General features: G+C 45.4%; 1 protein-coding gene and 1 long non-coding RNA gene across 7 annotated transcripts in view; one reads left to right on the forward strand and one right to left on the reverse strand.

The window, feature by feature from the left end:
* The window catches only part of CLTA (clathrin light chain A), a 44,247-nt gene that overhangs the window by 18,664 nt on the left and 11,590 nt on the right, over positions 1-13,993 (forward strand). Inside the window, exons 5-7 of one of the 6 annotated variants that reach the window (XM_059657336.1) lie at positions 4,089-4,142; positions 5,288-5,323; positions 6,280-6,723. The exons of 2 other annotated variants lie outside the window; for them this stretch is intronic. In XM_059657336.1, the coding sequence (XP_059513319.1) occupies positions 4,089-4,142; positions 5,288-5,323; positions 6,280-6,451 (262 nt within the window). In that variant the 3' untranslated portion in view covers positions 6,452-6,723. Of the gene's footprint in view, positions 1-4,088; positions 4,143-5,287; positions 5,324-6,279; positions 6,724-13,993 lie in introns of those variants that run through there. 3 more of the 6 variants (XM_059657337.1, XM_059657338.1, XM_059657339.1) reach the window with 3 other exon arrangements.
* Positions 6,529-9,164, reverse strand: LOC132212145 (uncharacterized). The gene is made up of 2 exons (XR_009447663.1): positions 8,270-9,164; positions 6,529-7,969 (listed from the first exon to the last, which is right to left on the reverse strand). It is a non-coding gene; the product is annotated as an uncharacterized LOC132212145 (long non-coding RNA).

Here is a 13,993-nt window from a genome sequence, read left to right on the forward strand (position 1 = left end):
CTCTTGGTTCATGTGAGCATAATTTAGCTGTTAGCCTTCCCAGTTATAGTGAGTTTAGCTCTTCAACCAAGAGTTTGATTCATATGTACCACCTGTAATGGTATGATACAGCAAAGGAAAAATTATTTCATGGATCAGGTCCATGTGTAAAGATGTAACTCTGAAATGAAAGGCTGTTTCATGACTATAATACCAGGATCTTAGTCCACTGGAAATGATGATAAATTTCGTCATGTTGTATCCCCTACCTATAACCCTGCCCTCTGAAAGCTGCTTCACAGAGGAGTCTGTTAGTGGGAAAATGTGATTGGTAATTAGGTAGCCAAAGAAGGTCATCCAACACTGCGACTTCAGAATTAGGGGTTCTCTGGGTATTTATTTGTGTCTAAAAAAATCTTGAGTTGACTTTTAAAAAAATGCTCTTGAGTCGTCGGAGGAAACATTCTCGTATCCCCACTGACCAGTAGCTGTGTCCTTAATGCTGCATGCCTAGCGTCCATGAGGAATTGGCTCAGAGAGGCAGAGGCAGTGCTGCTCGCCACGGTGTCCGTGGGCTTGCTTTCCCTGCTGGATTGACTTCACTCACTTCAGTATAAAGACAGGTCTTGGGGATAGTTTTAATTTTCAAGGTAAAGAGTCTTAGGCTTCTGTCCTCAGAGGCAGAAGTGGGTTTAAGTGCCCATCTCTCTGTCAGCTCTATTATATGGACATTTGCCAAAAAAGAGGGAGCTGATGGCTTTGCCAGCCAGGGCCATTGTGGAGCAACCCTGGTAGAACAGATGGGCTGTTTATGTAGCAGTCTTCAGTGATCTCCTGTTGGCCATCCTTGGTTCTGTCATTTGCCCCTCAGATGCCAGGTTTGAGCCTCTGTCCTGGCCACCTTCCTGTGGCGGATGCATTCTCTGTGCTTACTGGTTCCATTTGAAGTTCTGTGATAAGTATGGTGGGACTGCTCTCAGGTTGGGGGCTTCTGCTGAGCTTGTGATCGCTTTGAAGTGCTGACAGGCCAGGCCTCTTTATCTTTTGCTTATTCAAGATAGTTTCCCCCAGCTGTGAGTTCACAGCTCTAAAGAGAGATGAGTGGGTGCTTTGTATAAGATGCTGTTTACCCTAGTGTGTTGCCTTAGCCTATCAGTCTGCTCTGAAGTACTTGGCAAAACTGGGTCCCTGAGGCTTAAGCAAGTTGACATTCAGATTCTCAGACTTAAAATATTATGTTGGGGATAGGTTTCCCATTGCAGAAATTTTTTCAAGCCAGTTTTGCTAAACTGAATCCCTTCTGTCTGTATACAGAATCGATTGTCCTTGAAGAGACTGATTACACCTATTTTTAGGAGCTTAGTCTTAAAGGTTTAGTCCATCTGGGCATTGATTTAGGGCTTGGTGTACTTTTCTTTACGTAGAATTTGAGGATGTTGGGTTGGATAGTCTCAGAGATGAATTTCAGGTACCAGAGAGAGGAAGAGAGTTAAACTTAACCACTCATTGGAAATGTAGAACTGTTTAGAAACCAGATCACTTGCCTTGTAGAAACCTTGCAGCACAGACAGGGCTGACCCTCAGTGTGTAAAGCTAGTGCCGCACTAGCCACTGTCACCAAGGATCCAGGGATGGTTTTTACACTTCACGCCAGTTCTTCAGTGGCTGAGGTGGAAGCCATTATAGAATCACTTTGGGGACTTCTTCCAATGGCATACACCCTCCCCTGGAGATTTCGACATTGCTTATGGCTCTCCCTTCCCCATTTAAGCTTGACTCAAACATTAGAGTCCCATGGGACTAAAGAAGTCTCAATTATCTGTTTAAAGTGACTTATCTTTCTCATTGTCTGTCTACAGGTAAATAGTGACTATTTTGAGGAAAGAAAACGAGGGTGCTCAATTCAAGCATTCTCGTTCTTACTGGGTGATTCTTGCAGCAACTGGATGTTTTAAGGGGGACCACAAAGATAAGGCAGGGAAGTTTGAAAGAGGAGACTCCGGGTAGCAAGGGCCTATTTTAATGCAAGTATCTCAGGCTTTCTGCTTCCAGATGCCTCCGTTGAAGCCTTCAGAGCACATCTGTGCCAGGCACCGTGCAGGGGGCAGAACAGTCAACAGACCCTGTCACAGCATCTCTAGTCTGTCAGTCCTCAGCCTGCATCTCCCTCCTTTTATCCTGAGTTGGGGCCTAAATGTCACTGCACAGGAGCCATGAATTAAGGGACAGCACATGGAAAAGAATTCTCTTTTCATAGTAGCCAGTCAGAGGAGTTTTTTCCTGTAGAACAACCCCAGACCATGTCCCTTCCTAAACCATAACAAACATTCCCCCTTTTATAGGTAGCTTTAGTACTGACTTAGCTTCACTTTTCTCAAGGCTTATAAAAGTTTGGGGAATCCGTGATGCTCAGTGAGGCAAACATTTTTTCCATGCCCTCGTGAGTATCAGCCTCCTAAGATGCCCGAAAGCATTCCCCCCTCTTCTCCCAGGCTTCCCTGAGCCCCTTCCTGCCTTGCCTGCCTGAGGATTGCTGCTCTGAGGCCCCTCTATCTGGGGGGTGAAGAACAAGCAGGTGGAGGGCCGTCTGTGTTTGTTGTATGAGCTTTCCCATTTGTCCTGGGTCTGTAATCATGACAGCAGTGCCGTCACAGACCAGCACTTTTGGGGCTAGCTGCAAAGGAGCCAAAGCCTGATATTCAGGCTTTTGTTGTCTTAGTGATGCCCTGACAGGAGTCATTAAACCTTTATTTTCTTCCAGCAGAAGCAAAACACAGTTGAAATTGATTAGGTTTAGTCCTTGTGTAAACTAAAAGGATTATGGGTTTACAAGCTGGCCTACGTTTCCTTTCCCTCACACTTATTTTGCCCATAAACAACTCTGTTTTCCTACTGACTCACTGCGAGTTACAATCTTGCTGTTATTTTTGCTTTCTTTAAATTTCCACACAACACTTCCATATAAAAACCAAAATGGTAAAGAAGAAAGGGTATGTGAGTTTAAAAATAAAAAATCACTAGCATTTCCCTTCGAATAAATATGTGAGTTTGTTAATAACCAGGCATGATTGTCCTTTAAAAAAAATGTCCCTTCCACGCCTGTGTCCCAAACTGACCTGGCAAAGGACAGGGTAAGGCTCCTTGAGGGAGGTTCCCTGCCCACCCACAGTGGACGAGGTGGGCAGCCTGGGACAACAGAATCTAAGGCCAGCCTGTCCTCTGTGGTGTAAACTCCTCCACTCAGCATTCTGCCCTTTTTGTTTCAGAGCCCTGCCATTCTGATACATTCCTGATGTGAGTGAGAGTTAAGAAAGAATTAAGTGCTGGCTTCTGGGCCTCACCTTGTTAAAGCAGTCAAGTCTGGCATGGACTGAACAGGCAGACAGTCTGTTCAGGGACACAGTAACCCAGAGCCAGACCCTAATCTGCAGTTCTTTCCACTAAACCACTTGCCTCCAGCTGCTTTTTTCTCTAAGGTGGGAATTTTGAAGTGGCCATATGGGTTCCTAAGATACTGGAAATTGATCCCACCCAGCCAGTGTGGGGAAGCAGTAATTGGATAATCCAAGAAAAAACTGACTTTGGGACCTAGCTTGTCTGGTACACCCAGTGATAGTTACTGAGCCTGGCAGGAGGGTGACATGGCTTACACCAGCTGGGAAGTACTAATATGCAGTGAAAAGAGCCAGGCAGCTTTGGTTGGGAGTTCTGCCCGTTGCCTTACTGCTGAATAAGTTGCTTCATCTGTAGGCTTCCATTACCTCATCTGTAAAGTGAGGTGAGAACACTTAATATGTCCTAGGTTGCGGGGGTTGAGAATTGAACCAACATAGTGACTCTAAACGGGCTTAGCCCATAAGTAGGTTCTTAAGAAATGCTTGTTGTGGCTGAGGTAAGGCAAAGGGAGACTCCCCGTGGAGCAGGCCAGCAGGAAACAGTGCCTGCTGGAGTCTCCAGCGCTGGAACCCTTGCTGGGTTAGGAGAGAGCCATGGGAACAGCTTTCCCAGAGAAGTTGTGCCTCTATTGTGGATTTGAGATGTTTCTGCTTCTCAATGTTCTCTCTTTTTTCCTGCCTGCTTGCCTGCCTTTTGGATCTCTTGCTGTCTAGGGTGGCAGATGAAGCTTTCTACAAACAACCCTTCGCTGACGTGATTGGTTATGTGTATGTTGCAAAACTAATTCCTTTTCCTTTTTTTATTCTACTTTTCATTTAGAGTTAATGCACCTTTTATGCCACAAGTTGCTTTGCTTTTCAAATTATTTCAAACTGGCACTTCGGGGGCTGACTAATAGGTGATAAGCTGGGGTATGATCCAATGATTTTCTTGCAGAATCATGACTTCCTACAACTCTGATTGCCATTTTTCATATTTGGGGTTTTGGACAGAAGGAAGCTGACTCCCTTTCAAAATGTGGGTCATTTGTGATCTTGTCTGGGAAGGCTTTGGGACTGGAGGGCTCTGACCTCTTGCTGCCACCACTACGCCCCTGCCAGAGGTAGATGAGGAGAGGTAGATGTCCTGGTTAGGAACCAGTCGGGGCACATTTTCTACACGTGGTTTCTTCGAAGAATGTGGAGTTGGTTGCCTCTCCCTTGGGCAGAGGGGGTTGTCTCTGATGGGGGCCTGTAATGGTTTCTCTATGGTCTTATATGTCAGAAATGGTTTAGTTGCCAACTTGTGATGCCCTGTTCCCTCACCCTTGCGCAGAAAGGCCCCAGCTTCAAGGTCAAGGTAGCCAAAGCTGGCTGATATGAGCCACTTTGGCTTTTCTCCCCAAAGAAAATTGCATCTTTGGAAGTTGTGTTTTTTTTTTTTTTAAGGGGTTCATGTTATCTAAGCAGTCTTGTTGAAGACTTGGAAACTGTTCTTGCTGTTTCCTCTTTAAATGTTAGGACTAGATTTTGAAGAAACATGAAAGTGAAATGGAGGAAGAGAGGAATTTGTGGGGAGGGTGGACAACAGGCTGAGAGGCCTAGAGCCTTGAGATGTTCATCCTGGTAGAAGACAAAACTGGGTTCCTGGGCCCCCAGATGTATTTGCAACGAGACTTGTGAAATGCTGGACTTACAGGTGGTGTTGGATTTGATTTTTGCACATTCTCTCTGGAGTAGAAATGGAGACTAGAAAGGTTGAATCTGGGTTTGCTGGGCAGCAGGGTGGCCCAGCAAAGCCAGCTGCACGTTCCCAATCATAGAGTGGCAAGGGCATGTCTAGCTTACTGACCATCTGCATTGAGCTCATTCTCATTTTCTATATCTGACCTAAAGTTTCTCTCCTTGTTTCTTTTCTTCTCTTCACCTTTAAGCACAAACATAAGCCATCCTTGCTACAGCCTAGAACAGTTAAGTAAATCTTTCTCACTGCCCCTAACTGTGTGTGCTCTGCAGCTGCAGTCTTGTAGTGGCTCTGGCTTCAGCAGTGTTTGCCACGGCCATCCCTGTGAGTGCAACCCTTTGTCCCCACAGACCAGTCATCTCCATTGCTTTTGCTTTGCCCGTGATGCTTGTTGAAGTAGATGAATATAGTGTGTCTTCCCTCTTCTTAACCACTGTCCTTTTGAGCTATAGCTCCCACCAGCAGGTTCCCAAGTGGGGGTGGGCTGACCTTGACTGAAAGAATGTTAGAGCAGCATCCTACCAAAAAGCACCTAACATTGATGGGCTCTCCAGCCCCTGGGTGCCCACCCCTGCCACGTGTGCCCTCGGTGTGGCCCAAGGTACCTGGCTGGAGGGGAAATGGCTGAACTGGAGAATGTCCTAAAAACCCCTTCCAGAATGGCTCTAGTCTCTAATGCCTGCTAGCATGGGAGCTTGTTTTGAATTCCCTCTGATCTACCCTGTTTCTCTCCAGCCTTAGGAATAAATCCAGAAGCTGTAGCGCAATGAGTTCTGGGCTTTTTTGAAGTCTAAATTTAATTGAAACTTAGCACAGCCCAACATAAAGTACTGTTCAAGTTCTTGACAAGCCTGCTGCTTTGCTTTTGTTAAAGAAGGCATTGTGTAGCTGGCTAAGGACTTGCTTTTTTTCTGTATCAGCAGAGACAGACACAGAGAGAGGAGCCCTGAAACCAAACACCTGTATTCCAACATTTTACATAGCAGTCCAGGCACCCTGTGCCTAAGAGAGCTGGCCACATGTCTGCTCTTGACTCTGACCTGGGCCAAGGGCTGTGATTCCTTAGAAAACCAGAATGCCATTAAGTCAGGCATGAAGATGCAGTCGCTTCTAGACCAAGGCAGCCACCAGGTAGCTCACAAGGTTCTACATTAAACCAACATATTTTGTTGTTGATTCCAGGGCAGCAGAAGAAGCCTTTGTAAATGACATTGACGAGTCATCCCCAGGCACTGAGTGGGAACGGGTGGCCCGGCTGTGTGACTTTAACCCTAAGTCCAGCAAGCAGGCCAAAGACGTCTCCCGCATGCGCTCTGTCCTCATCTCCCTCAAGCAGGCCCCCCTGGTGCACTGAAGAGCCATGCTGTGAAACACTACATCTGCAATATCTTAATCCTACTCAGTGAAGCTCTTCACCTAATTGGATTAATCATGTTGAGTTCTTTTGGACCAAACCTTTTGTCTTTAGAGTTACTCATTGTTTGTGATTGCATGTTTCTTCCTTCAACTGTGTTCTCCCGGGCAGAGAGGAGGGGGAGGTGGCAGCAGGGGGAGGGAAGCCTCCCACGGTAGCCTCAACCTGTGCTTTTTGTGCATTCTGAGAATAAATTTGTTTTGAACAATAAACATGTAGCTTCATTATTGATCTCAAGATGTGCTGCAGTTTGGAGTGAGGTTCAAAGGAATGAGGAATTTACTTTTGTCATTTCTAAGTCCGAGGCAGCACAGTCATTGGGCCTCCACCCCTGCTTTCAACTAAAATAGCTCCAAGTTTCTATTGTCTTTGAAGTTTCCATTTGGAAAGGGAGTTCCCGGGCTAAAAGTTAACCCCTCACCAACCTATATATTTTCTCCCAGATGGCTCTTGTCTGTCCCTTACTTTAGGGTCTTGGATGGTATATTTCAGTGGCGGCGTCTCTGGGGGTACTACTCCTTTGGATCCAGCCAGTAAACCTGAGTCAGGGTGGCATTAGTGTGTGACTAGCCCCATTACTCTGGATCCCCATAGCACTTTGCTCATATTCATATCTCTGGTGTCAAATATTTATCTAATTGCTGGCTAATACAGTAGACACACGTGACTATTTAAATTAGAGTTAATTAAAATTAAAAGCACACTCTAGTCCTACTATATTTCATATGCTCAGGGGCACATGTGGTTAGGTATTATCCGTATGGCACAGCACAGTATTTCCAGCACAGAAAGTTCTAGACCACACTGCTCAACACAACAGATGCCTCTAGGAGGCTGTGTTCTATTCAAGCATCAACACATTTGTTATGTGCCCTCAGAATCCGTCACATTTTAGGTCAGGGGTGGGGAACGTCCAGCCTGCATGCTGTATAAGGCCCGAGAAGTCATTTGGTCTGGCCCTGCCAAGGCATTAGGGGTGAGTTAATTAAATGTTTGATCAAATATAACAAGATTTTTTTTTCAATGTATATTTTATTTTAGAGCGAGAGAAAGGGCAAGGGGAGAGATAGAAACGCTGATGGGCTGCCTCGTGCACTCCCCCTACTGGGGATCAGGCTTGCAGTCTGGGCATGTGCCCTGACTGGGAATGGAATGGAACCTGTGACCTCTTGGTGCATGGGGCAATGCTCAACTGACTGAGCCACAGCAGCCAATTCTGTATGGCCCGTGAATGTTGTTATAAATATCTAAATGACTCTTGGCAGAAAAAAGGTTCCCCACCCCTGTTTTAGGTGATGGTTCACGTAACAAAGCCACATTACCGAAATCTGCTTATTTACCTGATATTATTTTCAAGTTGGAAATTGACATAAACTCCTGTTAATACCACACTCTGGAGGGGGTAGTCTTGCCATTGCCAAGAAGGAAAGTTCACCAACACTCCTACTGTAGTTATGTCTGAAGGGGAGAGGAACCGCCATTATTTTTCTGCCTACCTGCCCCTTTCCAAGCTTCTTAGTTGGGCATTCTTGATCTTGCCCACCTGGCCTCTTTACTCATTTCTTCCCATTAGCTACCCTGGATTGCAATCGAGCAATCACTCACTGTTGTTCACCAACCATTTGTTACTTCTGGGCCTTGTTAATGCCACCCAACATGTCAAAATCCAGTTTAAGAATTAGCTTAAAGGACACCTCTACAATGCCTTCCCTTACTCCTTCCCCTGAGCTCCCATGGCCCTCTATGCTCACAGCTTACCTTTTGGTGTCATTCTGGTGGTGCCATCTGGACTGGTCTTGCCTTCCATACCAAATGGGCTTCTTAAGGTGAATGTGACAGTTGTAAAATGTCAGTAAAGTCTCTGACATCCTTCAGATCAAGAGGTGACTGGATAATATGACAAAAGTAATGCCATGTGACTTCCAAGGTTTGGTCATAACAGGCAGTGCAGCTTGCCTGCTGATCTGTTGGAACACACAAGCTCTGGTAGTCCTTGAGCATCACCCTGAGGCTGACATGCTGTGAGGAAGCCCAATCCAACCTACATGGAGAGGCCCTGAAACTACAAGCAGAGAGAGGTGCTTGGCCAGTCGCTAGTATTCCAGCCTCCTGCTATTCCAGCTCCAGGTACTAACTGGAAGTGCATCAGATACCCTGCATTAGAATTGCCAAGGAGAGCCTTATCCCAGATTCCTGACCCATAGAAAACATGTCAGAGCGATTATTGTTTAAGCTTCTTAAGTTTTGAGGTGGCTTGTGACACAGCAATCAGTAGTAAGTTGGGATTGCTTCTAAAACCTACATTACCCACATAGGGCTACATAAAAAGGAGAAAGTTGTTCCCATGGTCTCATCAAGTGCTCAACATTTAGTTTCAAACTGCTTTCTTGGGGCCACTTTGCTTTTTATGTCAAATTTTAAATGTTATTCAACATAGTACTGAAAAGTCATAGCCAGAACAATTAGGTAAGAAAAAGAAAAGGCATCATCCAAATTGGAAAGGAAAAACTAAAACTGTCACTATTTGTAAATGACATGATATATATAGAAAACCCTAAAGCAGCGGTTCTCAACCTGTGGCTCGCAACCCCTTTGGGGGTCAAATGACCCTTTCACAGGGGTTGCTTAAATACATCCTGCATATCAGATATTTACATTACAATTCATAACAGTAGCAAAATTAGTTATGAAATAGCAACAAAAATAATTTTATGGTTGGGGGTCACCACAACATGAGGAACTGTATTAAAGGGTCACGGCATTAGGAAGGTTGAGAACCACTGCCCTAAAGAGTCCACCAAAAAATTGTTAGAATAAATGAATTCAGTAAAATTGTAGAATACAAAATCAATACATAGAAAGTTGTTTCTATATACTAATAAGTTATCAGAGAAGTTAAGAAAACAATCCCATTTACAACAATATTAAAAAGAAAATACCTAGGCATTTAATCAAGGAAGTAAAAGATCTGTATGTTGAAAATTATCAGACACTGGTGAAAGAAATTAAAGAAGACACAAATAAATGGAAACTTTTTTTTGTTAGTCCTCACCAGAGGATATTTTTTCCATTGATTTCTATAGAGAGTGGAAAGGGGGAGAGAAACATTGATGGGATAGAAACACATCGGTTGATTGCCTACCACACCCGCCTGACTGGTGCCAGGAATCAAACCTGAGATCCTTCAGTCTGTAGGCTAACGTTCTAAACATTGAGCAAAACCAGCTAGGGAGGAAAGATATTCTGTGCTCATGGGTTGGAAGACTTAACATTAACATACCCATACTACCCAATGCATTCTACAGATTGAGTGCAATCCCTATCAAAATTCCACTGGCATTTTTCACAGAAATAGAACAACCCTAAAATTTACATGGAACTACAAAAGATCCTGAATAGCCAAAGCGATCTTGAGAAAGAACAAAGCTGGAGACATCAAGCTCCCTGATTTCCAACTATATTACAAAGCTATTATAATTAAAACAGTATGGTACTGGCATAAAAACAGACACATATATCAATGGAACAGAACAGAAAGCCCAGAAATAAACCCACACATGTATGGTCAATTAACTTACATTGAAGGAGCCAACAATCATATCTAATAAAGGAAATATACAAATTGACCATCACACATCACAAACATGGCAGCGCCCAGTCCCCTCAGACCCGCTGGAGTCCCCCAGTCTTTTCAGCACTGCTGGGGGGGTGGCGGCAGGCATGCGGTGTGGCCAGACCCGCCCTCAGCTGCCCAGGGTGGGCCCGAGGCACAGACAAGCCTCAGATGGCAGCTGCCCAGCCGCCCAGGGCCACCCGAGGCTCAGGTCACCACGGCCTGCCAAGGCTTGCACTGCCAGCAGAGGTGTGATGGGGGCGTTGCCTTCCCCTGATGGAAGGGTTGCCTCCCACCCTGAGGACTCCCGGACTGTGAGAGGGGGCAGGCCGGGCTGAGGGACGCACCCTCTCCAGTGCATGAGTTTTCATGCACTGGGTCTCTAGTATACAACAAAGGACAGTCTCTTTCATAAATTGTATTGACAAGGAAACTGGACCACTATCTTATACCATACACCACAATAATTAACTCTCAATGGATTAATGACTTGAATGTAAGAACTGAATCCACAGAACTCCACAGGAAACATACGCAGTTAAGCTCCTTGACATCTGTCTTGGTGAGTGGTGATTTTTTTTTTTTGTATCTGACACCAAAAGCAGAGGTCACAAAAGCAAAACTAAATATGTGGGACTACATCAAATTGAAAAGCTTCCACACAGCAAAGGAAACCATTAACAAAATAAAAAGGCATCCTACTGAGAGAAAAATATTTACAAATCATATATCATACAGTGTTAATATCCAAAACTGAGTTTAAAGAACTCATAGAACTCAATAGCAAAGAAAGGCAATCTGATTAAAAAACGAGAAAAGGGCCCTAACTGGTTTGGCTCAGTGGATAGAACATCAGCCTGTGGACTCAAGAATCCCAGGTTCGATTCCGGTCAAGGGCATGTACTTTGGTTGAGGGCACATCCCCAGTAGGGAGTGTGCAGAAGGCAGCTGATCGATGTTTCTCTCTCATCGATGTTTCTAACTCTCTATCCCTCTCCCTTCCTCTCTGTAAAAAATCAATAAAATATATTCAAAAAGAAAAAATGAGAAGAGGATCTGAATAAATATTTTTCCAAATAAGACATACAGATGGCCAACAGGTACATGAAAAGATGCTCAACATCACTAACCATCAGGGAAATACAAATCAAAACCACAATGAGATACCACCTTACACCTATTAGAATGGCAATTATCAAAAAGACAAATACTGAGTGTTGGAGAGGATGTAAAGCAAAGAACCCTTGTGCACTGTTAGTGCAGCCACTTGGAAAACAGTACAGAGATTCCTCAAAACATTAAAAATAGATCATAAAACACAGAAATTCCACTTTTGAGTGTCTAAAGAAAACTAACTCAAAAAGTTATATGTGCCCTGTGTCCATTGCATCATTATTTACAGCTAGAGGCCTGATGCACGAAAATTTGTGCAAGAGTAGGCCTTCCTTCCCCCGGCTGCCGGCACTGGCTTCCCTCCTCCGGCCGCCCTCCAGCACCCAGGCTGCTTCCCTCCTCCTGCCACCTGCGGGCACCCTGGACCCTGGCTGGCTTCACTCCCGCCCTGGCTTTGTCAGGAAGGACATCCAGAATGACGCCTCAAAGAAGTCTGGTCTAATTAGCATATTACCCTTTTATTATTATAGAAAATAACCAAAATATGGAAACAACTTAAGTTTCCATTGACAGATGAATGGATAAATTGTGCTGAATACACACACACACACACACACACACACACACACACACACTCTCTCTCTCTCTCTCTCTCTCTCTCTCTCTCTAGAGGCCTGGTGCACGAATTCGTGCACAGTTGGGGTCCCTCAGGGTGGCCTGTGGAGATCGGGCCCCAGCTCGCAGCCCTAGCTCATGCCCCTAACCTTGCAGCCCCACCTTGGCCTGGTGTCACCCCCTCACCTGCTCCACCATCCCGCCTGCAGGGCAGCTCCCTTAGCGCCGGGGAGCCAGCCCCACCCCTGCCGCTGCCACTGGTCGCTGTCTATGGGGTGATCGGTGGGGCGACTGAGCCGCCACTCGCACCCACCTTGGCCTGGCGCCGCCACTCACCTGTTCCACCATCCCACCACGGTTCCGCTCTCGTCAGGGCCCATCGGGACTGGCAGCACCTCTACTGCTGCCTGCTGCCAGCACTGCAATGCCTGCCATGTTCTGAGCCACCCCCTGGTGGTCAGCATATGTCATAGTGAGTGGTCGAACTCCCGGTCTTCTGATTGAACTCCTGGTCAAACGACCGCTCAAGGGGACAATTTGCATACTAGGCTTTTATTATATAGGATAATGGATTATTATTCAGCCATCAACACTAATAAAAGAGAAAAATGGTAATTGGCGTATGAGCTACCCTTTTCATTGGCTAATCAGGGCTATATGCAAATTAACTGCCAACTAAGATTGGCAGTTAACTGCCAACAAGATGGCGGTTAATTTGCATACATAGGCACAATGCAGGGAGGCGAAAGGGAAAGCAGGAAGAAGCCCCCTGCCACTGACAGTGATCGGAAACCCAGGGGGAAGCGCTAAGAGCTGCCCCCCCAGCCATGATCAGAGAATCAGGTGCCTTTTCCGCCCTGGCCAGTGATAGCAGGAAGTAGGGGTGGAGCCAGCGATGGGAGCTGGGCACGGTCGAAGCTGGCAGTTCCAGGAGCTAGGGGTCCCTTGCCTGGGCCTAAAGCGAAGCCTATGATCGTGGGGCCGCTGCCACTGCGGGTCCCCGCTGCCCGGGCCGGACGCCTAGGCCAGAGGCGTCAGGCCTGGGCAAGGGGCCGATCCTGCGATTGGAGGGTGATGGGGGTCAACGCCTGAGGGCTCCCAGTATGTGAGAGGGGGCAGGCTGGGCTGAGGGACACTCCCCCCCCCCCCCCCACACACACACCCAGTGCACGAATTTCGTGCACCGGGCCCCTAGTGAAAAATAAAATCTTGCCATTTGTGACAACATGGATGAACCTTGAAGATATTATGTTAAGTGAAATAAATCAGACTGAGAAAGAAAAATACTGTCTGATCTCACATGTGGAATCTAAAAAATAACAACAAACCAAGTTCATAGGTATAGAGAACAGACTGGTGGTTGCCAGGGGTGGGAGGGTAGATAGATGGTGGGTGAAATGGGTGAAGAGTCAAAAGTTACCAATTTCCAGTTACAAAATAAGTACTTAATTGGGGATGTAATATACAGCATGGCGACTGTAGTTAATAACTGTGTCGCATATTTGTTGCTGAGAGTAGATCTTAAAAGCTCTCTTCCCAAGGGTAAAAAAATGTTATAACTATATATGGTGACAGACTGATCATTTCACAATATATTTTTTAAATGTTACCTAATAATGCTTTCCATTATCAAAGTTATTTTTCTTTTGGTTAAGAAATCCATATTGGAACTGGAGAGCATTATGCTAAGTGAAATAAGCCAGTCAATAAAGGAAAAATACCACATGATCTCACTCATTCATGGACAATAGAGACCATTCTAAACTTTTGAACAATAATAGATACAGAGGCAGAGCTGCCTCAAACAGATTGTCAAACTGCAGTGGGAAGGCCGGGGAGGGTTGGGGGGCAGGAGGTAGGGGGGTAAGAGATCAACTAAAGGACTTGTATGCATGCATATAAGCATAACCAATGGACATAAGACACTGGGTGATAGGGGAGGCTAGGGGACTGTCTAGGGCGGGGGGATAAAATGGATACATATGTAATACCCTTTGTAATACTTTAAGCAATAAAAAAAAAAAAAAAAAAAGAAATCCATATTAGATGACTTCAAGAAATTACATGACCTTCAGAAAGCAATGCAAAAATGTAAATCTCTTTTGGGAAGGGAAGTGCTTTTAGCTAGTTGAGTTAATTTA

The sequence above is a fragment of the Myotis daubentonii genome, chromosome 11, assembly GCF_963259705.1.
Source record: "Myotis daubentonii chromosome 11, mMyoDau2.1, whole genome shotgun sequence".
Classification (NCBI taxonomy): Eukaryota; Metazoa; Chordata; class Mammalia; order Chiroptera; family Vespertilionidae; genus Myotis; species Myotis daubentonii.